Source organism: Typha angustifolia, chromosome 7, assembly GCF_048772165.1.
Source record: "Typha angustifolia cultivar Huaian chromosome 7, ASM4877216v1, whole genome shotgun sequence".
Classification (NCBI taxonomy): domain Eukaryota; kingdom Viridiplantae; phylum Streptophyta; class Magnoliopsida; order Poales; family Typhaceae; genus Typha; species Typha angustifolia.
The window spans coordinates 2,945,619-2,972,957 of NC_133245.1; the positions used below are offsets into that span (position 1 = coordinate 2,945,619).

The 27,339-nt window shown below is 36.7% G+C and overlaps 4 protein-coding genes across 8 annotated transcripts; all 4 read left to right on the forward strand.

Moving 5' to 3' along the window:
• The first annotated feature begins 490 nt into the window (after positions 1-490).
• LOC140762704 (methylcrotonoyl-CoA carboxylase subunit alpha, mitochondrial) lies at positions 491-9,101 on the forward strand. The gene is made up of 16 exons (XM_073100607.1): positions 491-913; positions 1,501-1,622; positions 1,741-1,888; positions 2,404-2,541; positions 3,456-3,551; positions 3,627-3,686; positions 4,908-5,000; positions 5,545-5,656; positions 5,862-5,966; positions 6,043-6,179; positions 6,712-6,934; positions 7,030-7,196; positions 7,674-7,790; positions 7,951-8,193; positions 8,275-8,370; positions 8,801-9,101. The coding sequence occupies exons 1-16, from the start codon at positions 560-562 to the stop codon at positions 8,807-8,809; spliced, it is 2,220 nt and encodes a 739-aa protein (XP_072956708.1). The 5' UTR covers positions 491-559; the 3' UTR covers positions 8,810-9,101.
• Positions 9,102-11,718: 2,617 nt separating this feature from the next.
• LOC140763468 (serine/threonine-protein kinase 52-like) lies at positions 11,719-16,532 on the forward strand. Its single transcript, XM_073101669.1, has 7 exons — positions 11,719-11,937; positions 12,026-12,636; positions 14,742-14,863; positions 15,141-15,349; positions 15,447-15,621; positions 15,773-15,907; positions 16,009-16,532. The coding sequence occupies exons 2-7, from the start codon at positions 12,318-12,320 to the stop codon at positions 16,210-16,212; spliced, it is 1,164 nt and encodes a 387-aa protein (XP_072957770.1). The 5' UTR covers positions 11,719-11,937; positions 12,026-12,317; the 3' UTR covers positions 16,213-16,532.
• Positions 16,533-17,465: 933 nt separating this feature from the next.
• Positions 17,466-21,279, forward strand: LOC140763963 (homocysteine S-methyltransferase 2-like). Its single transcript, XM_073102362.1, has 7 exons — positions 17,466-17,903; positions 18,603-18,659; positions 18,755-18,984; positions 19,074-19,203; positions 19,513-19,716; positions 20,568-20,639; positions 20,955-21,279. Exons 1-7 carry the CDS (start codon positions 17,727-17,729, stop codon positions 21,087-21,089), a joined length of 1,005 nt encoding a protein of 334 aa, XP_072958463.1. The 5' UTR covers positions 17,466-17,726; the 3' UTR covers positions 21,090-21,279.
• A 1,416-nt stretch (positions 21,280-22,695) lies between these two features.
• LOC140764062 (type IV inositol polyphosphate 5-phosphatase 7-like) lies at positions 22,696-27,199 on the forward strand. 5 transcript variants are annotated; one of them, XM_073102513.1, is made up of 11 exons: positions 22,696-23,410; positions 23,523-23,607; positions 23,935-24,003; positions 24,115-24,202; positions 24,302-24,406; positions 24,498-24,992; positions 25,261-25,396; positions 25,693-25,886; positions 25,987-26,095; positions 26,218-26,366; positions 26,463-27,199. In XM_073102513.1, exons 1-11 carry the CDS (start codon positions 23,381-23,383, stop codon positions 26,689-26,691), a joined length of 1,689 nt encoding a protein of 562 aa, XP_072958614.1. In that variant the 5' UTR covers positions 22,696-23,380; the 3' UTR covers positions 26,692-27,199. The 5 variants fall into 5 exon arrangements, with proteins under 5 accessions (XP_072958614.1, XP_072958617.1, XP_072958618.1 ...); XM_073102516.1 differs by having other exon boundaries at positions 23,921-24,003; positions 26,463-27,198; XM_073102517.1 differs by lacking the exon at positions 26,463-27,199 and having other exon boundaries at positions 26,180-26,360.
• Positions 27,200-27,339: the final 140 nt, after the last annotated feature.

Below are 27,339 nucleotides of genomic sequence, written 5' to 3' on the forward strand. Positions count from 1 at the left end.
ACTGTTTTTTTTATATAGGTAATAATACAAAAGAGTTATTAAGGAAAATATATTTTAACTTCCTTGTAATTATAATCTATGTGCAATTATTATTATTATTATTATTATTTTGCCAAAATTATTAATTTATATTGTTTTTAACATATTATTGAAAAGTTATACTTCTTTCGTCATTTTTAACTTAAGCATCTAACCACTAAAATATAATAATAATTTTTTATACATATTTTAGTAAATAATATGTTAAATTTGGAGATAGAGATACAATTAATCCTTATAATTTTTCAAAGTTGCAAGAAGTTTGGTCTAGTCGTCCTACTGTGTACACCCGCCTAACACGTAAGATAGATAAGAGCGAAGTACTCTACTATTCGACCTTATCCACACTACTAATAAGAAGATCGCACCCCTCCAATCCATCTTCCGATAATAATTGAAGCAATCCCAGCCGTCAAACTTCCTCCATAAAAGGAGCTACTCCGCTCATTTCCTCCCTCCTCCATCCAAATTCCCATCGCATCGAGCGAGCGAGCGAGAGAGCGAGCTCGAGAGTACACCAATGGCGTCGCTTATTCGCCGAAGGATCCGACCTCGAATTCCAATTCTAAACCCTAGCTCTAGAGTTCCCCTTTCGAGGCGCCTCTCCTCGTCGTTCTCGTCTACTAGGGAGGAGAAGGGGTCGGGAAGCATCGAGAAGATCCTGGTGGCGAACCGGGGGGAGATCGCTTGCCGGGTGATGCGGACCGCTAGGCGTCTCGGGATCCGAACCGTGGCGGTCTACAGCGATGCGGATCGGACCTCCCTCCACGTGAAATCGGCAGACGAGGCGGTTCGGATCGGGCCGCCGCCGGCCCGGTCCAGCTACCTCAACGCCTCCGCGATCGTCGAGGCCGCCCTTCGAACCGGGGCCCAGGTTTCACTTTTTTCCTCTTCCTTTCCTTATTTTAGTTTATCCGCCCATCCTATTGGACTATATTCTTAAGTTGTAATTGCTGTTTCATTTCTAAGATATTGATCGAGAAATTTATAGATGTATAGAATTGGCCCTTATGGATTCATTTTTGTAAAAGAGATGCCTGTATTGGTTTCAACATCTTAGAATTAACTTATGGCATAAAGATTAATCTCAAGCCAACGGCTCCAATCAATAGGAAGTAATTTTGAAAAGTTGCAAACCAGAGGGATCACTGTGAAGGATCAAAATTTTCAAAATTGTGAACCTCAGGATCTCTTTTACACAAAAGGAAACCATGGGAACCAATCTCGATCTAAATTTGTAAACGTCAGGGACAGAGTTAATATTGTTCCGATCAATTCATCATTTGTAATCCTATTTAAATAGAGTCTAAATTTTGGGTTAGTAAAGAGAACTTTTCTGTTTAATCAATTTTGGGAGGATCATTGCCTCATTGGGTACCATACTCATTTTTTGTTGTTGGAATAAGGTGATTTATGCATGAAACTACATTTATCTTAGGATATCTACATTGTATAATGTAGGCTATACATCCAGGGTACGGTTTCCTTTCAGAGAGTGCTGATTTTGCACAACTTTGTGAAGATGAAGGGCTTGCATTTATTGGGCCTCCAGCATCTGCCATCCGAGATATGGGTGATAAGAGGTATTCATCTTCTTCTGATTTCCCCAAATATATGTTATGTACTATATAAATTGTTTTTATGTGGTTTGATATGAGATGTCAAAAACTTAGTCATATTCTCACATCGTGTCAATATTAGTGCGTCAAAGAGGATTATGGGGGCAGCTGGGGTGCCACTCGTTCCTGGTTACCATGGAGCTGAACAGGACATTGAATTCTTAAAATCTGAGGCTGAAAAGATTGGATATCCAATTTTGATAAAGCCCACTCATGGTGGTGGGGGAAAGGTATGACATCTTTAACAGATGAGTAGAGCAAGTGGCATTAAAACTAAATGGCTGCTGTATATTGTAATTATTTCATATTCAATTATGGTTATCATATGTGCTGATTCTGATTCGCAACTGAGAATTTCTCTTAGCACCAAATATATTGATCATATCCTTTGTGAACTTATGTGTGATGCAAGCTCTTCTAAGTTTTATAGGTCATGGTTTCTGGCTCATTGACACTACCTCCAAATTCACTTTTAACAGACCTGAAAAACGCACATCAACAGGGACTTGTTTATTACTATCATCTTTAGAAGTTAACAGTGAGAATGAAATAAAATGTTGATGCAATATTTTCCTGCTACTGTCTTTATGTGTAGCAAAATCATTATGTCATAGTTGTAACGGTGATGAATACTTGGTTTCATAGACACCAGATGGCAACACTATGTGAATAATGCATATTATCAACAAGCTTTTGTCCTAGGTCTCTTCTGTTGTCTTAGCATTCTATGGTACTTTTTCTCCAGGGAATGAGAATAGTCCAAGGACCTGGTGACTTTGTTGATTCTCTTCTGGGAGCACAACGCGAAGCTGCAGCTTCCTTTGGCATAAGTACGATCTTGCTTGAGAAATATATAACTCAACCCAGACATGTAGAAGTTCAGGTACAAATAGTAAACAAATCATCTCCTGCTGTTTGTTGTTGAAATTTCTGATTATTAGATTTTTTATCTTTTTTTTCCTTGCATAATCACATATTTTGGAACATCATACTGTACTTTTCTTGTACCTAATAAAACATATGCTGTATTTATTGCAAGTCATTTTGATCTATTTAAGTTTTAATTGGTTATTGCATCCACACCCTCTCATGAGGACCAGGTAACATTTATGTTGCACCAGAATTCTACGGTTCAATCACCAATTGGTTAACTTAAAGGATGGTCATTTTGAGATTCCATCAATGACTGCCCTGGTCTAATGAACATTTCTGATTGTGCTAACTCATCTGTTCTCTATATGACATTTGTGCTCATATAGTATAAATCATCCGGCAGATACTTGCTTCTGTAAAAGTATATTATTATGAAAACGTCACTAAAATCTGCAGACTTTCTTTCTGCTGTTGTAAGTCAGAAGATTTATAGCCAGACATTGCCTACTTTCAGTATTTCCTATGATCTTGTTGACATGAATTTCTGAGTAATTTATCTGAACTGAGATCTGATTAGTACTGTTTGCCTGTTGATATCTAGATATTTATTTTGCATGAATGGTTATCATCTCACTCTATGCATTTAAACGATTAATGCACATTTTGCTTATTCTATTTTAGAAATTGAACGGTTAATGCACTAGGATCTAGCCCTTCGTGAGAAAGAAAGGTCAACTATCCTGGAACGTTTTTGGTAGAACCATTTTTATCTGCATGTAATATAATGCCTAGTCTATAATTAGCTTGTGACTAAAAATAATATGTAAACAGCAAACTCATGTGACCATCAGTAATGTGCAAGCTTATTGATTTAGTTATCATTGTCAGTTACTGTTATATGTAATCTGTCTTTACTACATGAAGGTTTTCGGAGACAAACATGGGAATGTCATCCATCTGTATGAGAGAGATTGCAGTCTGCAAAGAAGGCACCAGAAAATAATTGAAGAAGCTCCTGCAGTAGACTCCATCTCCTTTTAATTGCTCGAAATTTAGAGTATATTGATCATAGTTTAACCAATTCCATTTCTGCAGCCAAATGTCACTAATGAGTTCCAGTCTCACTTAGGTGAAGCTGCTGTCTCTGCTGCCAAGGTGATATGCTTCATTTCGATCTTATATATTACTATAAGGATTATAAAATTTAGTTCATTCCAATTGAAATATAACAATTATGTACTCTTATATATTCTTTGCAGACCAACACTTTTTAAAATTAAGGAGACAGATATGAGACTCTATAGTTTTGTATTATTTAAATAGCATCATCTGCAAGCTCTAGCATATGCGTCAATTGGTCAATCAACTTGTGTTAAAATTCTTCTGATTTTCAATTTTCTTCTACTCATTTTAACTGGAAATTTTTAGTAGGTTAGCGCCTTATTATTTGTAGTTACTCCTTTTTTTTTTTTTTCCTCTTTGCTGTTGTGATGTATTTTCCAAATGTCAATCTCCTAGGACTTGTAATTAGGGCTGTCAAAATAAATGAGCAACCTAAGCTCAGCTTGGGCTCAGCTTGGGTTCAACTTAAATATAAATGAGCCAAGTCTAAGCCAAATTTCAAGCTCAAAATGAATTTTGGCTAAGCTCGAGCACAAGCCAGCTCGCTTAGGCTCAGCTCGATAAACTCAAAATTATTATTTATTAATATATATTTAATATAAATTATGTACAGGTCATAAATCTTAGATCATGGTCCAATGACTCATGTGTCTCCATAATAGGCTCAACTCGTTCAAGGCTTGAAAGAGCTCTGGCTGAACTGCGTGCAACTTGTTTAATGCTTGAATTGGCTCATGGAAGACTCAAATTGAGCAGCTCGCGTAAGACTTGAATGAGCTCAAGATTGAGCTCGAAATAGGCACGGTTTAGGCTCAACTCAAATGTAGATGTGCCGAACCTAAAAGGTCTGAAATTCATTTCAAGCCGAGCTGGAGCAGAAACTGGCTCACTCAGACTTGATTCACTTACACCCCTACTGTGATGTGTTGCTTGGCAATGAATGTTCTTAGTAAAATTATACAGCGTGAAATTTATGCTAGTTCTTTTGTATGTACTTTGTAGTTTGTACTGTACATTTGTTTATCCAATATATCTTAAATGTGGCCATTCTGTGTTTTAGTTTCACTATCATGATGTTCTCGTATTCTTTCTTTGGACTTTCAAACTTGTGGCCCATACTTTTACTTTGGAATGCTAGTATATATACTCCTCTTGTATTATTTACTAATTTCAGCATTTGTCTATTGCATGTAATTACATTAAAATTTTGCACAAGTGGGTACTCTTTCAGACTCTTTTTCCACTTGTATGAAGGCAGTTGGTTATCACAATGCTGGAACGGTGGAGTTTATAATGGATACCCTTTCAGGCCAATTCTATTTCATGGAAATGAATACTCGTCTTCAGGTATAATTTGGATAATTTAGTACTGTAATAACTTTCTTGAGAAGCTCATGAGTATGAGTGTTTATGTGAATGGAGATGCCAAGAATTTTCCAACAGTATAGTATCCAGTATAATAGAACTTGAGGTTGAGAATATTCCATGAAAGAGTTGGCAAATTTTTTGAACTATTGGCTGTCGTCCTACTATTGAATTCTAGAAATGTGTACCCAATTTGTTACTGAAGGATAGATCAAGCAAATATAGGGGCTCAGTTAATTATATAAGGCTACATGACAATAAAATTCGCTTTGTGATTGGCTCGTAATTTAGGATCATGAACCAAAGATCGTCTCTTAAATAAGGTCATCTATTAAAATGAATCACAATTCACAAAATGCATCTGCATGTTCATGTGCCAGTTAGTCTTGTCGATTTTTTTTTCTTGAAAAGCTTATTATGCATGTCTGCACAGGCATGTGCATGTGCAATTGAGCATTATGATGCAAAGTTGCAAATCCTGCTGATGTAACAAATTTACCTGATTTATTACATTAAAATTTTGAAGGTTGAACACCCTGTAACTGAGATGGTTGTTGGTCAAGATCTAGTGGAGTGGCAAATTCGTGTGGCAAATGGAGAACCTCTGCCAATTACCCAGGAACAAGTGCCCTTAAATGGTAAACTTTAGTTGCATAATTTCACGCACTAGTTTTATTGGTAGATAGTAATGTTTAGCTTAGTTATATTCTTGTGCAATTGTTTTTCTTAAGTTCATTTGGTAAAATCATATGGTATTCTTCAAATATATCATAACTTGTCCATCGTTTGTGCAAAGAAATACTTCTAGATAGTATGATATTTACTATCTTGTGCTGATGTTAGGGCATGCGTTTGAAGCTCGAATATATGCTGAAAATGTCCCAAGAGGGTTTCTTCCTGCAACTGGAACCCTACACCACTATCGGCCAGTTCCTGCGAACCCAACAGGTCATACGACCAATGAGATTATTACCTTGTGTTTCTGATGTTAAAATGTGCCTTCTAATATGTAATTCTCAAACAGTCAGAGTTGAAACGGGAGTAGAGGAAGGAGACACTGTCAGCATGCATTATGATCCTATGATAGCCAAGCTCGTTGTATGGGGTGAAAGTCGCAATGCTGCATTAGTCAAGCTAAAGAACTGCTTGTTGAACTTTCAGGTGCATATGATATTTTTAGCTGTTCTGGATGGATGTTAGAACTTTTGAGATATTCACTTTGACTGCTTCTTCACTTGTATTTAGCAGTATGACACCCATTGGGTAACATTGCATAATCAAAAAATATAATAATGTAATTTAGATGCTTATCTTGTTGTTTGACTTAGCAATGCAAAATTCATGACTCAAGAATGTAACGCATAGTTCTCCTTTCTTATAAAATTGGATGGTACTTAATCTATTTTCGTAGTGGTAGATACTGATAAGATAAAACTATTGCAGAGGGAAGTATCAAATTAATCATGTATTCCCCTTTAACAGTGCATTTCTTTTTTTCTTTTAACACATGCACTAACCGTGTATGCATACTGTGGACCCTTCTTCCTTTCCATTGTTATTAAAGTCAGGCTTGGCCAGGGCTAAGTTTGATGAATTTCCTCCTGGAGAAAACTTAAAGCTATTCTCAAAGCACTTGAACATGTACTTCTAATATATTGTCATTTCAGGCATGCCTTGACTATAGTCTTTGCAGATTGCAGGTTTGCCAACCAATATAATGTTCCTCCAAGGACTTGCAGGTCATTGGGCATTTGAGAATGGCCTAGTTGAAACACATTTTATCGAGCATTATCGAAATGATCTTCAGATAGATTCTACTGACAAAGCACCTGACAAAGCAGCTGCTGAGCTTGGCGCTATGTTGGTTGCTGCCTGCATTTCCGAGAAGGACAACATCATTTCTAGAGAATCTCTAAGTAGGTTACTTGTACCTTTTCATGTATCTTCTGTCCTCCGAGCTGCAGTGGCAGGTTATTTTATGATATGATGTTGTGTCTTGAATATGTTGCAGATGAGAACAAGCATCTCTCTTTATGGTATACTCATCCACCTTTTAGAATGCATCACACTAACAAAAGTGTAGTGGAACTCGAGTGGGATAAGGAGCTTGATGGCTTCTGCAAGGAGCTTTTGAGACTCGACATTACATATATGCCTGATGGAAGTTATTTTATTGAGGTAACATATGTGTGTGTATATATATATATATATATACTCCAGCAAATGTGTAACACATGATCAAATGATTAATAAATTGTGCAGGCATATTTCTATTTGAAACACGTCAGGTTTTTTTTCAATCAGATAGAACCATCTGACTCAGGTCAAATTATGTATTGAACATTCTAATTTCTAGTTTTGAAAGAAATGTGTGCAGTTCATTGTTAAGGTAGTAAATCTCGTGAAATAAGGTAATTTGTTATTCACAACATGTTGGAATGAAGGAATTTGTCCCTTATGCTTTCAGACATTTTCTTGTGAGGATGCATCTTAGATTAAGGAGTAGTTCCAATTTCCAGCTGGCACTGGGAGAGAGTTGATTCTGTTCTAAGATCTGAAAGTTCTGACTAGATGTTCCTTGCTGTCTCTTGCTTTGCACTTTTATATCCATCTAAGATCTGGAAATTCTGATATGTCATTTCTATATATGACCAGATTGAAAATGGTGATTCTCATGGTTTGGATGTCAAAGTTGTGCATATAGGGAACAATGATTACAGAGTTGATGCTGGTGGCCTGCAAACAAATGTAACTTTAGCATTTTATTCAAAGGTCAGCATCTTACCTGCTATTAGTATGATTTCTATAGAGGCCATTAAATAGGGATGAAAAATATTTGTAGAGGCCATTAAATGTAGTGCATAGTGATGAAAAATATTTCCTTTTGTGAACTTCATATCTCTGAGCTGTTCTGCTGATCCATTGTCACTAGGATAGCAGCAAACACATACATATCTGGCATGGCGAACATCATCATCACTACAGGCAAACTGTAAGGGTTGAGCAATCTGTTGATGATGCTTCGCAGTCTAAACCTTCTTTTGAGATGACATCTCAACCTAAAGGGAGTGTTTTGGCACCCATGGCCGGTTTAGTAGTAAAAGTTTTGGTAGAGGATGGTGCATCGGTGGAGGAAGGACAATCTATCTTGGTCCTAGAAGCAATGAAGATGGAGGTTCATAAAGATTGTTTTATCAACTTTACATGTTTTAATTTCTTTCTCAAGCTTATCGATATTCTTTATCACTGGTTTCAGCATGTTGTGAAGTCTCCTCGTGCTGGATTTGTAGATGGGCTAAAGGTTACTCCTGGCCAGCAAATCTTTGACACCACCGTCCTTTTCACAATTAAAGTACGCTTCCCCTGTTTTACTATGCTGCTCCCTTCATGTAATTCTATATCTATATAGTCTGATGATGACTGGAGCTTTACCTGCGAAATTTCTTGATGAATTCGTTTATCTGAAAGCTTTCCTTACGATAGTTGAAAGAAGTATGAAAAGATCTTTCGGAATCGATGGTTGGGAATATAATATGCTTTCTCCTGTTGGCAAACTGACAGAGTGTAAAAACTAAAACATATGTTATATTAAATAGACACTATTAGTCATTGATGTTGTTCGGCATCAAATTCCAAATAGGATTATGTTACTCCGAGTCCTTTTTTATATTTTATCATTTATTTGGCCTATTTGATGTAGTTTTATTCAACCATCTCGCTTATATTTATTTTTATGCCTATATTCTTCTCAATTAATATTGTAATTTTTGTTTCCTCCCCAGGATAAGTAACAGGAATTGGCATCGGGAAAAGCTTCAGGCATCAAAGATGCCTGCTTCATGTAATTGAGCAAAAGCTGCTTTCCAGAGGGAAAAGATCGTGCCAATGATCATTCATGACATCATGGCAGTTTGCTTCATGGATCATGAAACTTGATTCATATGCTACTGTCATGTATAAATTATCTTGTAAATAAGTAATTGCTCTGTTACAATGTCTATAGAAGCAATATTTAATAAGAGGAGCAAAGTAACATCTTGTGCAATATCCAACTTCAAAGAGATGATTGTTTCCAACTGTTCACTGTTGTGTTTATGTTCTTTCTTTTAGGGTAAAGCATAGTGAAAAATGCAGTACATCTTAAGCTGGAAAGTGGCTTAGTTTAGTATTTTGATTACAAATAAACACGAAATTGTGCTTTAGCACTGGTTTGGTTACGGGATAAGAAAGATATTAGGGTAGATATAAAATGAGGACTTATCTGGAACAAAGGAAGTTGGCATCCCAATTTCCTTTTTATACTGTTTGGTTTAAAAATAAGGATAAATTTAAAGATGTACTGGATGAAAATAAGATACAAGTATGGTGTTTGATTGTGATAATTGGGGTGGATGTAAAATAATCAAATGTTGACTTCATTCCATGGTCTAATGTAAATAGATATTCATACATTTATTTTTTAACTATTATAATGATCTACTTAGTTATTTTTTGAATTTCTGTCAAAAAAAATAATATTCTGATTGAATTCCTCATAATTTACATTATATAGATACCATCATAAATACTAAAATATTTTTACTTCGTATATATATATATATATATAAGCATAAAAATCTGTTTAACATAATAAAATGTTTGATAAAAGAACTTTGAGAGGGGTAATTGGATCTATTGCAAATTAGGATAACTCAAGGCTGTATCCCAATTTTCTTATCCCACTAAATCTCACGGCAACAAAGATCGGATAAACTGGTTTATCTTAATTTTTCTATCCCAACGTGATATCACGCCTTTTGCACCCTAATTTTCTTTTGGGAAAGATTTATTTATCCCAGATAGACCCTCTTATCCCACTTAGCCAAATTGATAAGAGTTTTTCCGATCGAAACTATTTCAGTTCATTTTAACTCCAAAAGAATAATTGAATACTCTTCTACTTGTTCAAGAAAATTAATTACTTATAATAGAAAATTATTCACAAAGCTGAGCATTTGGATGCCGTTTAAAAGTGTTTACTTCTAAATTTGTTTAGCTGCTCTCATTTTTGAAACTTAAATATGGTAGCTAAAATATTTAAAAAACATATAGTGTTTGATTGTAATTCAGTTGTATAAGTTTTACTTATTTAATAATTTATACTTTGTTTTTCAGGGTTTTATAATCTGATTTTCTATTTTTTTATAATTCTTTTTTATATTCTGATATTATTTTAATTAATTGAATAAATTGCTAAAATATCTATCCTGATATTATTCTTTTTTACATCCATTTTTTTAAATCCTTTTTACCCATCTTTGCTTTGACTAAAGGTTGGCGAGGAAGATAAATCCTTTACCTTTTAGTCCTGCTATTCTATCTCCCTTTAATAACTATCTAATTAGTTTTTGATTGATTTATTTAATAATCAAGAAGAACAAGAATAATTTATGTATTTATTTAATAATATATATATTATAATAAAATATTTTTTTATTAGTATTGTCTAAGTTAATTCGGGATGCTAAATATGAATTATAGTAAAATAAAGAAAGAGTCAGGTTATAAAATTCTGAAAGACGACGTGTGAATTACAGAGTAAATAATTAGTAAAGGTGTAATTTATAGAATTCTGGTAAAGAAAAGGGATAGGAAAAGAATGATTAAAATTATAGTTGATCAGAGTAATTTTACCTCACACCTCGTTGATACGATATCCTTGTCAATGTAATAGAGTAACGTAATCATTTATTCAGAAAGGTGAAGTCAGAACCATGTGTTTGAAATTTGAGTATAATACCTAATGAAAGGCTCCTTTGAGAGAGAAAATAATTCCACTAATTAGGCGTAGATTGGCATGATTAGATCATCATGTACTAATCCTCTACAGAATAAAAAAGAGAAAAAGTTGACTTTTAGGCATCTCTCTCCATCACCGACCATAAATTTATGCCCATCTCCATTGACTTTGGTCAAAAGAATTATTAGCTTTTTTCTAAACTAGTCATCTTCTTTTTTTTTAATAAAACATATCACCTCCAAAAATTAATATTAGAATATATTTATTTTTACTATAAATTTCAGCGAAACATTAAATTTATCAGCATTTTATCTAATACGTCCAGCATCGGCTTCCAATCTAAAGTTAGCATTTCATGTGCGGGGAAAAAGAAAAATTACCGTAAACCTATCAACGTTTCATTTGAAAATTTTAAGATAGATCGTTGAAAATTACCGTAATTGACTTTTCGTTGATTTTCTCAACTTTTTTTTGACAGCTTTGTTGAATTTTGTATAAATTTGAGGTGTAATTTATTTTGGTAAATCAATGTTTGAGACATTGGTCAAACTCTAAAAAGTATGGGAATAAAAGGGGAAAAAAGAATCCCAATCATTGTCAGATCTATACTCACATATAAAATGAACTCAACATTAGGATTAGTAAAGTTTTATATGCATATATTAAAAGGATAAAAAAAATAGAAGCATTTTTAGCGGTTATTATTATTCTGGTTCTGGCATCCCATCCCATCCCATCCAATCCATTAGTCGTGTGCTTAATGGGATCACAGTGGCATTCATGTAAATAACGTTCGACGCAAATCGACTTACACCGGAATAAGTGGTAGCTATTCTCCACTTTCCGACATCTCTACCGCTCCCTTATTTTCCCTTTTTGACTTCAAACTTGTTTTCGTTCCCTTGTCTCGTGGGTCCTTCGTGTGTCATCCTTGGTTCCTCGAATCTCCCTCCTCTCTCTCTCTCTCTCTCTGACGCCCGAGGTGATGTCATGCCCTTTCTCTCTCTAAATCTCTCTGAGACCTTCCACTTTCCTCCACATTTCAACTCTTTTGATCGGTTCCGAAAGCCACAGCCTTAAGAATTTGGGTTGGGGAAGCCCCCTCGCCGCTCTGGTCAACGAAGTCGGCATCTCATTTGGGTGCGTTTTCCCACTTCTCTTCGTCTCATTGTAATAATCTGGTCAATTTCTTATATGGGTTTTTAAATTTGTATCCGTCTTTGTGTAGAATTGAACTATACACTTTATCTCGTTCAACTGTTCGAAATTGAAGCTAAAGTCGAGATTTTGGATCGGCGGTTGGTGGAAATTTTCTTGCTTTCGGCTGAAGTAACTTCTGGCCAGGGGATTGGTTTGTAAAGGAGGGAGTTTTCTAGGGTTTCCTCCGATTTTGGTGTTGATTTGTGTTAGATTATGGATCTTGTGCAGAGAACTGTAGATATTTTAGAGGTTTTGTAGGTCTTGTTCTCTGCGGGCAATTCCTCTTTAGCTCCTATTTGGTTTGGTTTGGTTTGGCGAATATGGATTCTTTGAATAAAGAGAAGGGTGAGGATGCTGGAACTGTATCTGAGAGAAGGGAAGGGGGAGTTCGATCAAAATTGAAGGGGTCCGGGAGTTTTGATAGCAAAGATATGTATTTTAGAGCAGATAAGATCGACCTAAAGAGCTTGGATATCCAGCTGGAGAAAAAAATGAACAAGGCATGGAGTAAAGATAGTTCTCAGAGGCCCAAGGAAGACTGGGAGATTGATCTATCGAAGCTGGAAGTTCGTTACGTCATAGCACATGGGACATATGGTACCGTGTATCGGGGCACATATGATGGGCAGGATGTTGCAGGTACTCTCTTTCTTTCTTGATATTGTTCTTAAGATTGGATTCATATTAGATGTCTTATGCAATGATTGAACTGGATGTTCCTGTCTTACTCCTTTTGACTTTTTGCCTACTTATTCTTCTAGTCAATGCGAATTATTCCGTAGAAGTAGAATTTATGCTCTCCTAGTTATGTGCACATATCTGGTTGATCTTATTTATGTATGACACATAACTGATACCTTTACCACGATCCCATTTCACCTTCTAATACCTAGTTTATGGTTTGCTCTTTGTTCATATTTGTCATGTATATCTTCTGGGTGGGCTCTTTGCATCATTGCTTAACAAGTGTATGTGTGGCATAAGTGGACCTACACTTCTTTATCACCAACTGGTTAATGAGTACTGGTTTTGTTCATTGGCAGTACTAATGGTATCTTAAATCTTCCAAAATTTTCCTTGCTAGCGTACTGTAGCTAGTCATCTTTTGTCCACTTAACTTCTTATTGGTATACCTTGACACCAAGCCTACTCCATCACCAAGTGGTACAGTATGGTTTACTCATTAAGGTTGATAGCTATCAGATCTCCTGCATACTGTGCTGCTATCCAACTTTTGCTCATATTTCTTACTGAAACCTCAGAGCTCCTATTGTTGTTGTTCTGATTATGCAGAAATATATCTCCACTCTTTGTTTTTTTCCTGTAGCCTTCTTGCACTTGTGTAATCAGTGCAATCATTTACTTTCTCTCACTTGAGGATTTGTATCAGTTGCATAATTTAAAGTTTTGACAGATTTAGATAGTAAAGTCTAGAAATTTATTGGTCATTTCCTGTGAAGATTAACTATATCAAAATTTGTCATCTTTCTCCCTCTTCTAGACTATTTTCATGCCACAAGGACCTTTCAGGGCCTTGCACCTGGGTGGCATGAGATGAGCTTAAACTGCAATAGATGTTTCCAGACTAGGACCTGTCCCAACCATCTATCTATATTACTAATGGGCTACTGTATATGTGGTTCTTCTTGTCTGGTACTGAAGTTGTCATATCAAAGTTATTTTCATACTTTTATCTTTTCTAGTAGTTGACATGCTTGAATTTGTTATAGTAAATAACATGCATCTTATAAGCCATAGGTGGGAAATTAGCAAAGATGCACTTCTCTTGTGGTTGATTGTGCTAACTTAATCTGTATGTGATGTTAGTTATCATGCCAGTGTTAAACTTTCTTTTTATTGTCAAATTAGTCAAGGTTCCAAAAATCGGTACGGGATCGGGATCGGCCGTCCGAAAAAACGATACGTATCGGCCGTATCGGCTGCCTGTATCGGATCGGATTATTTTAATTAAATAAAATTCTAAATATTATTAAAAATGTTAGAGAAATTTCTAAAAATTTAGAAAAAATTATAAGAAAATAAGAAATAATAATTACTCACATATAAAGCCTAAAAAGTAAAAATATCTTTTTCTCTTTCTCTTCTTTTCTATTCATTCTCTCCCACATTCTTTTTTTTATCTTTTTTTCTCTTTTTTTCTCACCTTTTTTTTTAATCTTTCCCTCTCCCACACTCTCTCTTCCATTTTCTCTCTCTCATGCCCCATTTTTTTTAATCTTTCCTCTCTCTCTCACTCACTCTCTCTCTTCCTCTTTCTAGTCAGCAGACAGCTGTCTGCTGCTGACAGCAGCAGCCACCTGCAGCAGGCAGCTGTTGGCCAGGCCGAAACGGTTTCGGCCTGGATCGGGATCGGCCGAAACTCAAATCCTTGGTTAAACTATCCTTTCAGTGATGTCTCAGATGTAAATATTTAGTACTTATGTATATTGAGGTTACATCACATTTGATCTTCTAGAGTTCTAGATGAGTTCTCTGGAATTTAGTTTCTTCTAGAGTTGACCTGATCTCACCTGTTTTCTATCTGGCTTTGCCGAAACTCATATAAAAAAACACAATTTAAAAACCACGTGCTATTAAGACCATTTTGTCTAAGTTGAATCAGTGAAACGGTCTCAAGGTGTCTATTCCTATATCATGAGTTTATAAATGATTTCTTGCTAATCTTTTAGTCTTGTTGTGGCCATCTAAAGGTTACAGTACAAAATAACTATTTTTTCATATAGTTAAGTTATTGGACTGGGGAGAAGATGGTTTTGCCACAGAGGCTGAAACTGCTACTCTTCGGGCATCATTTAAGCAGGAGGTTGCTGTTTGGCATAAGCTTGACCATCCAAATGTCACAAAGGTGAGCAATACCTCATGGCATGTTTTAACCAGTCAATCTTATTATTAATTTGTATCCTTGTACCCTGTAATTATTTTTGTCCAGAATTTTGATTGGAGGTTTTTAGGGATACTCTTTATATTTCTTTATAGTTTGTTGGACATGTTGCGTTTCCATTAAGCTAGTGTGTCCATGCTTTGTGCCATTTATGGTATAAGTTGGGACTAACTTGTCTATGCATCTCATCGGTTCATGTAAGTCCCTACAAAAAGTAATAGTACTAATACATTTGTCGCAGTTCGTTGGTGCATCAATGGGAACTGCAGATCTCAAGATTCCACCGAAAGATTCTACTGGTGATGATCATACTAACTTTCCAGCCAGAGCATGTTGTGTCGTTGTGGAGTATCTTCCTGGGGGAACTTTAAAGCAATATCTAATAAAAAACAGGCGAAGGAAACTTGCCTATAAGATTGTGATTCAGCTTGCACTTGATTTATCTAGAGGGTAAGTGATGGTCGAAAAAAAAAATTGCTACTACTTACTGCAAGTATACAAAAATTCCCAGTGTAAGAATGTTAAGATTGAAATCTATGCTTTACAGACTATGCTATCTGCACTCGAGGAAGATTGTTCATCGCGATGTCAAGACTGAAAACATGCTACTGGATTCACATAGGAACCTGAAAATTGCTGATTTTGGTGTTGCTCGTGTTGAGGCTCAGAATCCAAAGGATATGACTGGTGAAACAGGCACGCTTGGCTACATGGCTCCAGAGGTGCTTACTCACTCTGAAGTCCCTTTATATTTTAGAATTCAACTGCGATCTATATCCAATTTTCTTTAGAAATTTCCTGCGGAAAAGTGTTGGTCATCCAATTCCTGATTGCTTATGAATTGAATCAATACTTACAAGATATCCTGCACAGGTCCTTGATGGGAAGCCTTACAACAGAAAATGTGATGTCTATAGCTTTGGCATTTGTTTATGGGAAATCTACTGCTGTGACATGCCATACCCTGATCTCAGCTTTGCTGATGTTTCTTCTGCTGTTGTTCGGCAAGTTAGTTCTTTTTCTCATTCACTCGCGGGCATATACAGCTCTTTCAACTGTCTTTGGATTTTCAAGTAATAAGATTATAATTTGGTGTGCTTGTGGGGCAGAATTTACGGCCAGAAATCCCTCGTTGCTGTCCAAGTGCTTTGGCCAACATTATGCGAAAATGTTGGGATGCCAATCCAGATAAACGACCTGATATGGACGAAGTTGTTAAGTTTCTGGAGGCCATCGACACAAGCAAAGGTGGCGGCATGATACCCGAAGATCAGTCTGGTGGATGCTTTTGCTTCCGGGCTCGCGGTCCATAGCTTTCCCTCTTACCTTTTATTCTCATCTATTGCCTCCCTTTTCTGCCTTTAAAATTACATGAGGAACCTCAGATAACTATGCTTCTGAGTTGCTTAATTACTTTGGTGGTTGGAGTTCCTTATCTACTTAAGATGCATTGCATCCGGTTGCCAGAAATGTCTATTTGAGATTGTATTCATCATATAGTTTTTCTTTTGCATGCTGAAGCTAGTTGTATTATCTTGTAAGGTCAACACTGTATTAGTAGCTTGATCTTATGGTTTGTAAAGCATTGCTTGCTTTGGCGATGAATGTAAAATTAAACCCCTGCCTTCATTTTGATAGTAGTATTGGTGTTGCAAGATAAAACGCTAATCTCTTTTTGGACCTTCATTCCTATTTACAAACTATTATTTATGCCTTCTCCTTTATCTTTTCTCTTCCAGAAGAAAATATAACAGTTTTGATCTGTTGGTGTACGTGTTGATACTTACATGCAGAGTTTCTAGTAGATTAGTAAACTCGCTGTTACAAAATTTTCCTTCTTTTTATGAAATTCTTCTTACTAATAAAAGAAAAACTCCTTAGCTCAGGAGAGAGATGCAGAAGCAACACAATTATGCAATTAAAAGGAGGTGGTAATTTTTTATTTCCCCTCATTTTTAAAAAAAAATAGATTAAAAAGAGGAGCTTTTGCAATAAAACTGAAAAAAAAATAATAATTAGGTGACGATATTGATATGCATAAGTAACCTATTTTTTTTTGTAATAAACTTAGAATGTTTGATGTCAGTGTCACAAGTGTTTCAGACGGAATGCCCAACAAATTAATGACTTTGAAAATCCAAGGTTTATCCTAATTACTAGGATAGAAAGAAAAGATAAAAGAATTTGAAGTCAATTACGACAGTCGATGTGATCTCCTCCATCCTTGTCATAATTTATCACATCAAGATCCAGAAGAAAACTATTGATAACTATACAAGAGAGTGAAGTCCGAGTCATCTAGCACTCATTCGTACATCAATTAGTGTCGAATTATCATCAAACGCCATCCGATATCGACAAGATTCTTTCTACCTTGTCTAGATTTATCAGTTGTTGCTACTTAATTCGGTGTGAGGAGTTGTTGGATGTGAGCATATCCGATAGTTATAGTTATGCTCTTAAGATAATATAATAAGAGAATAGGATTCCAGGAGATGTGATCAGCTTCGAGGACTCTACTACATTTAAGCCTACTTTTCTTATATTAAAAGAAGAAGCTTTTCCCAAACTCCTCTCGTTGCCAAATGTGACTCCTTTCCCCTTCCCCTTGACAGCAGCTCCCCAAAAATTTCCAGGTGGTTGGCTACGGCGCTATCCCTATTACCTACAAGTACAACAACTACTTCCACAGTCTCCGAGGTTGGAAGTGGAGGGCATTTCCGGAATCGCATTCTCCAAATCTTCCCGCTTCCGTATAAGAAGCCCTATCTACCTCTACTCTCTCTCCCTCCCTCCCCCTCTCTCTCTCTCTACTACTGTGTCTGTGATGGGTCATGTGACGAGGGATCCGACGGCTATGATGCGCGCGTTTCTCCAGGATGCCGGGGGTTGCGCCGTGATCGACGGCGGCCTCGCGACGGAGCTCGAAGCCAACGGCGCTGATCTCAATGACCCCCTTTGGAGTGCTAAATGCCTCATCAGCTCCCCTCATCTCATCAGAAAGGCAAAGTTTTCGTTGTTTTTGCTCTTCCGTTCGACTATTTCGCGTTCTGGATTGAAAAGTTTCGATCTTTGTTGGGTTTAGAGTAAAAGTTTAGTCTTTGTTTCGTTTTTCGTGTTAATGCTCCTCATACTGTGGAAAATTGGTTAATAATAATCATTTTGTTTTGCAAACCTAATCTCATCGAAGAATAATCTAATTGCCCCTAATTATCCAACTTCATTTTCGTATTCTTAGATACTTTTATTTGTTGTAATCTATATCTTTCTGGATTTCTTTTTCCGCTATAAACTATAATCATTCCAGCATAACCACTAAATTTAGTTCGTAGTTTCACTACCATTTGTGATTTCATTGGAGAAATTGTGGTACTAGGTAGAACCATACCTGCTGCTATGTCTTTCACGGGATGTCTGGCAATTACATCTGTGATACAGTTAGAAAATTATTGTCTTAAAATTTTGTAAGGGCATCATGTTGCCTTTATTATGTATGCTCTATTATGAGCTCTATCGCTTTAATCACTATTTGAGGAAGCACTCAGTTGAAGAAAATTGTGTACCATCCTGTTTGGCCAACTTCAGATGAGCTACTTAGATAGTAAGATCAGTTTTCCTTGCAAATGTCCAAAGATCGTTGTTCATGTCTTTTGTAGACACTATAAGCTTCTTTCTTCTTCTCTGAAGACATGTTCTGGAACAGGTTCATTTGGACTACCTCGAAGCAGGTGCAAACATTATAACCACAGCGTCCTATCAGGTTTTCACTTTGTTCGCTCTCCTTTTTTATGTTTGGTATTGCATCTTTAACGAAGTAACCATTTCTTCTTTATCCAATCATTTTGAGTTGAGCAGGCTACCATTCAGGGATTTGAGTCCAAAGGCTTTTCAAGAGAACAAAGCGAAGCTTTGTTGCGAAAAAGTGTTGAGATTGCATGTGAAGCACGTGATATTTTTGTGAAGGGATGTTCAAAAGTTCCTTCCTCAGCTCATGAAAAACAAGCTACTTCCAAGCAACGTCCTGTATTGGTGGCAGCTTCTGTAGGAAGCTATGGAGCATATCTAGCAGATGGTTCTGAGTACAGGTAAATCAACTCTGCCTACTTGCTGCATTTTACTTGAAGTGGCCTGTAATTCTGATTTGGTTGCTACTGGTTTCTTACTATTTTCTTAGTGGGGATTATGGCACAGCCAATAAACTGGAGTATCTGAAAGATTTTCATCGACGAAGAATTCAGGTTCTTGCAGAAGCAGGTGCCGATCTGATTGCTTTTGAAACTATTCCAAATAAATTAGAAGCTCAGGTATGTCATTTAATTAATTAGCATTAGTAGTTCTTGTCACTTTCTTTTATCAACTTGTGCACAACTGCTCTCTTCAGTACTTCTTTTCCTGGTGTTATGCCTGTGTGTTGCATTTTTATCTCCAAGGTTTCTAGGGTGTTCTATTTATACAGCGATCTTGGATTTCCAAGATTGGTGGAGTAGGAAGCTAAATCTGCCTGATTTTTTGCCCCAATTTCTCCTGTTTAATATATTATATCCCTTAGTGTATGACTATATTCAGTGTTAGCTTTCAATGATAATAGTGATTCATCTCTGGGGCTTTTACAGGCATATGCTGAGCTTCTTGAGGAAAATGATATAAAGATACCTGCGTGGTTTGCCTTTAATTCAAAGGATGGAACTAATGTGGTAAGTGGAGACTCTTTGATTGAGTGTGCTTCTATTGCTGATTCATGTCCAAAGGTTGCTGCAGTTGGAATAAATTGCACTCCTCCAAGATTTATTCACGGACTAATTCTCTCAATCCAAAAGGTATAACCGCTTTTCAACTTATACGTCAATAACTTTTACGTATTTAGATTTTCATTTTATGCTGTGCCTTGACTAGCTTTCCACTTTAGTTTTTATTGAGATTAGGTTTCTTTAGGTTCTGAATTTCTTTTAAGGTTTTTTAAATAATTTACTTGAATGTTTCGGTATGATGTCTTGTTGCAGATGCATATTACTTAGTCAATAAGCTATGCATGTAAAATCAACTCCATCATTCATAATACAGTATATGTTCTCATTTTACATCGATTGTCATTTTTACATGTTTGGGCTAAATTATTTTAGTGTCTAATGTAACCTTGTGATGGTAAACAGATTAAGCAGCTGTCTCAACATCGGAGCCTTGTGATAGAATTGATGAGCTGGTTCTTTTCACAATCTATATAGAAGTAGAGATTAGAGTAACCAGGTTTTGAGTCCAGGTCCTAAATAGCCATAACAAGTACGTCCTCAAGTTGGATTAGGTTCACATACATTGACTAGACCATAATAAGCTAAAACAGTTTACTCCCAACATATACCATTTCCTGACAAGGAATTGTCCAATCTTAAATCCAACAGTTACAACCTGCTAAATAATCTATCTGTGTCTTGTGGCATTTTCCCTGTATAGCTACTTGTATAGGAGGCATCATTGACCTCTATCTTGGAGTTCTGTTCATACTCTGCCAAGACTAGATAAGCCATATGGCACTATTGAACTGGAAACTTTGCATATTATCTATTATGTGTTTCCCTCAACAAAGAGAAAGAAGTATATATAATGTGTCTATATTCAGTCTTTCATATTTTAGTCCTAGTATCAAGTGACAACTTATGATTCAAATCTACAGGTGACAGACAAACCAATTCTGATCTATCCAAACAGTGGAGAAAGATATGATCCTGATAAAAAGGAATGGGTGGTAAGTTCACTTGTGAGAAATCCAAGCAGGATGTTCTCATATATATTCTTCTTCTTAGATAATGCAACTTACCAGTTCTTTCTACTGCTGATATTTCATCTGAAAAATGTAGTTTTCTACCTTTTTTCTTCTTTGGGTTAGCTATATTTCTGACCATCTATAATGCTGTGCTATTCCACCTGCCCTTGTTCGATGACTTAATTTATCTCATCTTCAAGATAAGAGAAAGATCAAAATGCTTCCCTTTAGCTACTACATTTGTTACCCATCAGAGAATTAAACTCATATGTGTTTTTAAATGTCTCTTTCTTGCAGGAATCCACTGGTGTGTCGGATGTAGATTTTGTTTCTTATGTGACCATATGGCGACAAGCTGGAGCTGCCCTCATTGGTGGCTGTTGCAGGACGACCCCAAATACTATCAGAGCTGTAGCTAGAGTACTCCATTAAAAACTATGATGCCCGCACAAATACTATATCATAATTTTCATCAGAGTTTATCTGTAATTTCGAGAGAGAGAGAGAAAAGAACTCTTCAGCTGTGTGCTTACCATTTTGCTCTTTGGTGTATACCTTTATCAAATATTCTGGTAGTGAGAAGGACTAATAAGATCTTGTTTCTTATGTGTTTACAATTCCACTTGTTTCCAATACCTTCATTTCTTTTAAATCTATATCTGTGATCCTTTTCATGCTCTTGGATGTTAAGAGTAGTGAAATCAGTATGTCATAATTAAATCTAAACCTATGCTGCTGCCTTAGATCCCACTCAATCTCACAAAGGATTCTTGTGCAATCTTGTCACTCTCCCCCCCTCCTCAATTGGCATCAAAGGACTCCTGAGACCCATATAAAGAAAGGAAAAACACCACATGAAAAAGGAAACAGAGGACACCTGCCCCAATATGATTGTGAGAGGCCCACCATAACCTAACCTATGTACTGGTTTGTATAATTTGATACCCTTATTGGATTGGTTGATCTGGAAATCAAAGCAGGGGAATGGGAATGTCCACCCAAAGCTCAAGTAAGGCCATCACCCCTGTCATCATCATCAACTTAGGATTGCCAAATGTAATGGTCTCTGGCATCTCTGTTATTGCTCCAGAAAGGGGCCAAATGGGTCCATTAGTGTGAGTGGGAGCTTCACTACATTAATGAGGTAGTTGCCAGGCATCCTTAGTTGAGTTGAGGTGGCGACAAGTCTGGATGTGGGCTCCATTATCCTCTTACTGAAGACCCTTTGCAACCATGTTAACATATTTTAAGCTCCAAATTTAAGAACTTCAGCCAAGATTTACTTCACAATCTATGGTTATAATTGAAGGAGGTTGTGAAGTTTTCACCTTTTTCCACATTAGATTGGTAAGCGTTGGAATAGCCAAGGGTCCAAGGCCTAGAATAGCATCCAGACAATGCACTACTGTTAAGCTGCGCGAGAACTGCAGTTAGCCCAAAATTCTAGGAAGCATCTGATCATAAAATCCAACACCCATTACGATTGCATATGGTACTCAAAAGCTGGAAAAGCCGCCAGAAAAAAAAGAAACTTTCTCAGAGGAAGGAAGTATAAGAAAATTTCTTAAGAAAACAAACTTAAACACATCAAAGATTTTGAGAATCCATAGGTAGGATTCTACCCAAAGATACTCTCTAATCTTTTATTTTGTATTTTTTTTTTATTTTTTGTTACTTTAAATATTCCCTTTCATTACTAGACCTCTTGAGAAAGACTGAAATGTGGAAGGGTTACATCAAATGGACCACGTTAATGGGGGACCAAGTACGGGCACCTGCCCGGCAATAATTTTTCTCTCTTGTTTTTTTTCTGAATTTGTTTCACAAATCACCTGTATCTGTATGTTGACATTCTTGTCAAAATCAACCTGTATGTTGACATTAATTTGTAAACAAGGAAGGGGGTCTTCTGAAACAAGGCTAAAGTGTAGGTGGCGATATGCAAAAGATTAAAAAAAAAGAAGCTCTCCCTTTTATATATAATATAATAAATAGCTTCGCCAGACCCCCAAGGTACTGTATCTATATATATATTTTCCCTGTTTCTTGCTGGCTTGGAATTTTGGGAAAAAACCTCGAGAGAGGTAAGAGAGCCGTGAGAAGAGAGGGAGGAGAGGGGTCTCGGTCCTCGCACTTTATTCTCTTCAAATTGTTTGCTTTCTTTCTCGATAGAGAACTTGGTCCCAGGAGAGAGAGAGAGAGAGAGAGAGAGTTCAGTCGCATTGCTATGTTTCGTCAGAAGTTCGAGTTTTGATCACCACACCGCATTTGGGTTTTTCTGTTCTCATTAATCTGATCTAAAGTTTTGTGTGTGTGTGTGTGTGTGTGTGTGTTTCACCCAAGAGTATAATCCAAATCTCGTAAGGGAAAAGGATAGAAGAAGCCTCTTTTATTGTTGGTTTGATCTTTTTCTTTGTTAGTTCTTTGTTCTATGGGGTCGAAACCAGGAGATTTGTAATTTGCTTGAGAAAATAAGAACAACCCATCTCTTCGTTTTCCTTCAGACCTCTCTCCATTCTGATGTAGGCCACTACTAAGGTAGAATAATAAGTCGGCCTCTTTTCTCCCACTAGGCCTCTTCTATTCCATTCCAGTGCCTCAGGGAACAAAGACCCAGTTGTTCTGGGTTCAACTATGTTTCGTTTCCAGTGAAAGCCAAATTTTTGAAGAGCAAGAGAGGAAAGGGGCAACCTTTTTGATCTTTATGAAGGAGTTCTGAGACAATGAGAGATGAAAATTCAAAGAAAAGCAAGGTTTTTGTTTAGGAAAATTTGGAACATTTTTAACCTTGTTTTTCAGCTGTTGTGTTTTGTCATTGGAATTGCTGATTGTCTTCTTATTTTTTTCTCTTTTATGTGGGAGAAGTCCTGGTCCAGGACCCTTGCTAGGAAATGGTTCAACATCAAGACCAAAGCTCAGGACTTGAATGCACATTATAGTGTTGGAAGAGGTATATGGATTTTAGCATCAGCATCAAAAATTAATTATTAGTAGATAAGTATTTTATCTTCTCATTGGATTTGGATCCATTTTTATTTTGTTGGTTCAACAGATCTCTTTTGTTGGAATATTGATAAAAAAAATCATGGGTTATTTTTCTTTTTGCCCTCTCCTAAATTTTCAAGTCTTCTTGTGCAAGAGGTCATCCTGTTTGTATTCTTCAATTCTTATCTGAGTATTCTTTTCCTACTTCTCTTTCTGCATAAGCTTCTTTCTTTATGCTGAAATCAATATTTAGAGTTTTTTGCTTTTGTGTCACACAGCATATTCTTTTCAGGTGGTGATGGAGCTTTGGGAACCAGCTTCTCGAAGATGGAAGCTTTCACAGTTAAGAAGAACATATCAGGTACAACGTTGGCTTCTGTTTCTTTACTTTGTTCTTCTTTCCCAAAATCTCGTTGATTCTATTCCCCTTAAATATTCCACATCCTCACTAATTGAGCATACGATTCCTCAGAGAACTTGTCCAAGAAGAAGTTGGATCGACCCCGCCAAGGAAAGATTGCTTTTGATAAAGCTTACATAAGAGATACTCAGGAGTATACGTAATCCCAATGACCTCCCAAAAAATTGCGTATTAAAATAAAATAGTATACGAGTTTTCCAAGAATTATGTGTTGCTCTTCTTGTCTTGTGAATTGTAGGATCTTTGTTTCGACATGGAATGTAGGTGGGAAGTCACCACCGAATTGTTTGTATCTAGAGGACTGGCTCCATGCTTCTCCTCCTGCTGATATATTTGTTTTGGGGTATTATTATGAACCCCATTTACTTAACTGAAGTCCTTAGCTATCTCTCAAGAAAGTATAGCAGCCAAAACAACATAAATTCTCATTTCAGGTTTCAGGAAATCGTTCCTCTGAATGCTGGAAATGTTCTTGGAGCAGAAGATAATGGTCCTGCAAATAAATGGGTGGCTCTTATTGGGAAAACATTGAACAAGCTTCCTAGCACATGTGGCTATGGCAGCTATGCCACATACCCTGTTCCCCACCCTATTGTGGAGCTAGATGCTGATTTTGAGAAATCAACCAGAAGGAAGAGTACATCATTTTTCCACCGTCATTCATTCCAATCTGTTAGACAAAGTCTAAGAATTGATGGAGATAACATAGCCTCACAGCCAAGGCTGGATCGTAGATTCAGCGTCCGTGATCATATCAGCTTCACAAATGGTACATTTGATGTTGATGTCAATTCCAGATGGGGTGGATCATCAGATGAGGAGGACATTGGAGAGGAGTCACTTAGTATGGTTTTCTTCTCACCTATGTCAAATGGCTGTGGTCCCACACCATCCCAAAAAGAAAAGGGTAGAGAATCAGGAAGCCCTAGGTGATCTTTGCAAAACTTGCTCATGAATTCCATGATATGTAGATTTATTTCTGGCCAAACTCCTTTTAAGAAAAACTTTTATTCTTTGTGAGTTAATATGCTCTTTGATCTTAGTCCTAGGCCCTTCCATATAGATCAAATTCCATGCCCTTCTTTCTACTATATGTGCTCTCTACCTGGCATCGTCCTAGGAGAGCAGAAAAATACTATTTATCTCTCTACCTCTCTTTCTGAACTAACCTTGGAGCTGATTGTGTACTGATTTCAGGTATTGTTTAGTCGCTAGAAAGCAGATGGTGGGAATATTTCTCACAATTTGGGTGCGGAGTGAAATCAGAGATGATGTGAAAAACGTAAAGGTTTCTTGCGTTGGAAGGGGTTTAATGGGTCGCCTTGGAAACAAGGTAGATTGCATTTGTTTGTAGTAATTCTCCCACCTGTGTGTGTATATCTTTTCATATCAGTTATTTCACCATTACTCGTAGCTTCTGAAAAATCTATGTTGTCCTCTGACCCAAGTACTTAGAATTTGATAGTGCTTATATGGAGTTCCCTACCCCAATGGATAAGTTAGACTACTTTCCTTGTTTCTCCTGGTACTGTGGATGTGATGATTATATACACTTTATTCTTATATTTCTCCTTTCCTATTCTAGTCTCATGAGTTACAAATCAAGTGCCATATCCATATTTCTTCCAGGGATCCATATCAATCAGCATGTCTTTGCACCAGACAACCTTCTGCTTCATTTGTAGTCATTTGACCTCAGGGCAAAAGGAAGGGGATGAACTACGGAGGAATTCTGATGTCTTGGAGATTTTGAGGAAGACAAGATTTCCGCAAGTTCATGGAGTAGGTGATCACAAATTACCTGAAACAATTCTGGAGCACGAGTAAGCTTATAGCTCATGCTTTTTCTTCATTTGAATTTCTTCTTATAGGAGGAAAAAAGTGAGATGCTTCCATGCATTTATTATTATATTTCTCATTCAGTCGCATTATATGGCTGGGGGATTTGAACTACCGAATCGCACTTTCATACCGCACAGCCAAGGCTTTAATTGAAATGCAAAATTGGAAACAACTGTTAGATAAGGATCAGGTAGTTTTCTAGCTATTACCAATGGAGATTTTTGTGGCTGAAGAAAGCCAGCAGTCATACTCTTTCTTTTTATCTGTTGTTAAGCACTGGCAGCGAATCTTTGTTTACTTTTTCGCAAGCAGCTTCACATAGAGCAAAGATGTGGCCGTGCATTTCGGGGCTGGAAAGAAGGGAGGATTTGTTTTCCTCCAACATATAAATATTCAAACAACTCGGATCGATATGCAGGGGTTGATATTTATCTGAAAGGGAAGCGGAGAACACCAGCATGGTACGGTACAACCTTAAGTACAGGTTATTTGGAGTTCTACTTATAGGTCTTTTCTTTGTTGAGCTTATGAATTTGTTAGTTTTGGTTTTCCTAAAGGTGCGACCGCATTTTATGGTACGGCAAAGGCCTCGATCAGTTGTCTTACGTTCGAGGAGAGTCCCGTTTCTCTGACCATAGACCTGTGTATAGCAATTTTATAGCCGAGGTTGAAACTATCGGACATTCTCAGTTTAAGAAGAACATGGGTTGTTCTAGCTCAAGAGTGGAGGTGGAAGAGCTCTTACCCTATTCACATTGTTACACAGATCTCTATTCCTACTATTGAGATTCAGCACGCAGAAGAGTTAAAACGTGTGTCTCATCTTTCAATGCTTGAAACAAAGATGCAATTTTGCTGCTAACAATGTGCCAAGCCTTCTCACTGCAAGTAGTTTTATCAACTATATCACTCACACAGCTTGTAAAGCATTGCCGAAGCCAATTGATGAAGATGCTCATGATGCGGGAAAATAGAGGGAACTAACAACAGTTTCTTCATTGAAGAGATAGATAGATAGATACCTCTCATTGCCAAGTAGGAGGTTGGAGTATAATCTAAGTTTATTTTTTTATACGTGAGATGATTCTTGTGCACTTAGTTGTAGAGAATTTTGCAGTTTGAGAGAAGCAGATGCAAGGATTGGATTGTAAGTAAATCGTTGTATAATTTCTTTTATTTTTCCTTTTGCTAGGTATGTGAGTTGGAAAAATGCAATGGATTTTGCAGTCGAACCATGTATTTTATGTTCATGGTCTGGTTTTATCTGAAAAATGTTGTCATCTATCTCTGTTTCACTGAAATAAAGAGGTTTTATTTTAAGAGTATTTAAATCTCAATAATATAAGAAAATAAAATGAATAACAATCTTAATTATGAGAAATGTATGAAAATTAAAATAATATATTTTTATCTTTGCATAATCTAAATTGTTCA

What these genes read in the sequence shown, in the direction of transcription:
- LOC140762704 (XM_073100607.1), top strand. Translation starts at nt 560, where the DNA reads ATGGCGTCGCTTATTCGCCGAAGGATCCGACCTCGAATTCCAATTCTA. An exon ending in TAATTGAAGAAGCTCCTGCA is followed by an intron (nt 3,552 to 3,626) that starts GTAGACTCCATC and finishes CCATTTCTGCAG; the next exon opens with CCAAATGTCACTAATGAGTT. An exon ending in TAGAAGCAATGAAGATGGAG is followed by an intron (nt 8,194 to 8,274) that starts GTTCATAAAGAT and finishes CACTGGTTTCAG; the next exon opens with CATGTTGTGAAGTCTCCTCG.
- LOC140763468 (XM_073101669.1), top strand. Translation starts at nt 12,318, where the DNA reads ATGGATTCTTTGAATAAAGAGAAGGGTGAGGATGCTGGAACTGTATCT. An exon ending in TGATGGGCAGGATGTTGCAG is followed by an intron (nt 12,637 to 14,741) that starts GTACTCTCTTTC and finishes TTTTTCATATAG; the next exon opens with TTAAGTTATTGGACTGGGGA. An exon ending in GCACTTGATTTATCTAGAGG is followed by an intron (nt 15,350 to 15,446) that starts GTAAGTGATGGT and finishes TATGCTTTACAG; the next exon opens with ACTATGCTATCTGCACTCGA.
- LOC140763963 (XM_073102362.1), top strand. Translation starts at nt 17,727, where the DNA reads ATGGGTCATGTGACGAGGGATCCGACGGCTATGATGCGCGCGTTTCTC. An exon ending in CAAATAAATTAGAAGCTCAG is followed by an intron (nt 19,204 to 19,512) that starts GTATGTCATTTA and finishes GGGCTTTTACAG; the next exon opens with GCATATGCTGAGCTTCTTGA. An exon ending in CTGATAAAAAGGAATGGGTG is followed by an intron (nt 20,640 to 20,954) that starts GTAAGTTCACTT and finishes TCTTTCTTGCAG; the next exon opens with GAATCCACTGGTGTGTCGGA.
- LOC140764062 (XM_073102513.1), top strand. Translation starts at nt 23,381, where the DNA reads ATGAGAGATGAAAATTCAAAGAAAAGCAAG. An exon ending in AAAATTCAAAGAAAAGCAAG is followed by an intron (nt 23,411 to 23,522) that starts GTTTTTGTTTAG and finishes ATGTGGGAGAAG; the next exon opens with TCCTGGTCCAGGACCCTTGC. An exon ending in AAGCGGAGAACACCAGCATG is followed by an intron (nt 26,367 to 26,462) that starts GTACGGTACAAC and finishes GTTTTCCTAAAG; the next exon opens with GTGCGACCGCATTTTATGGT.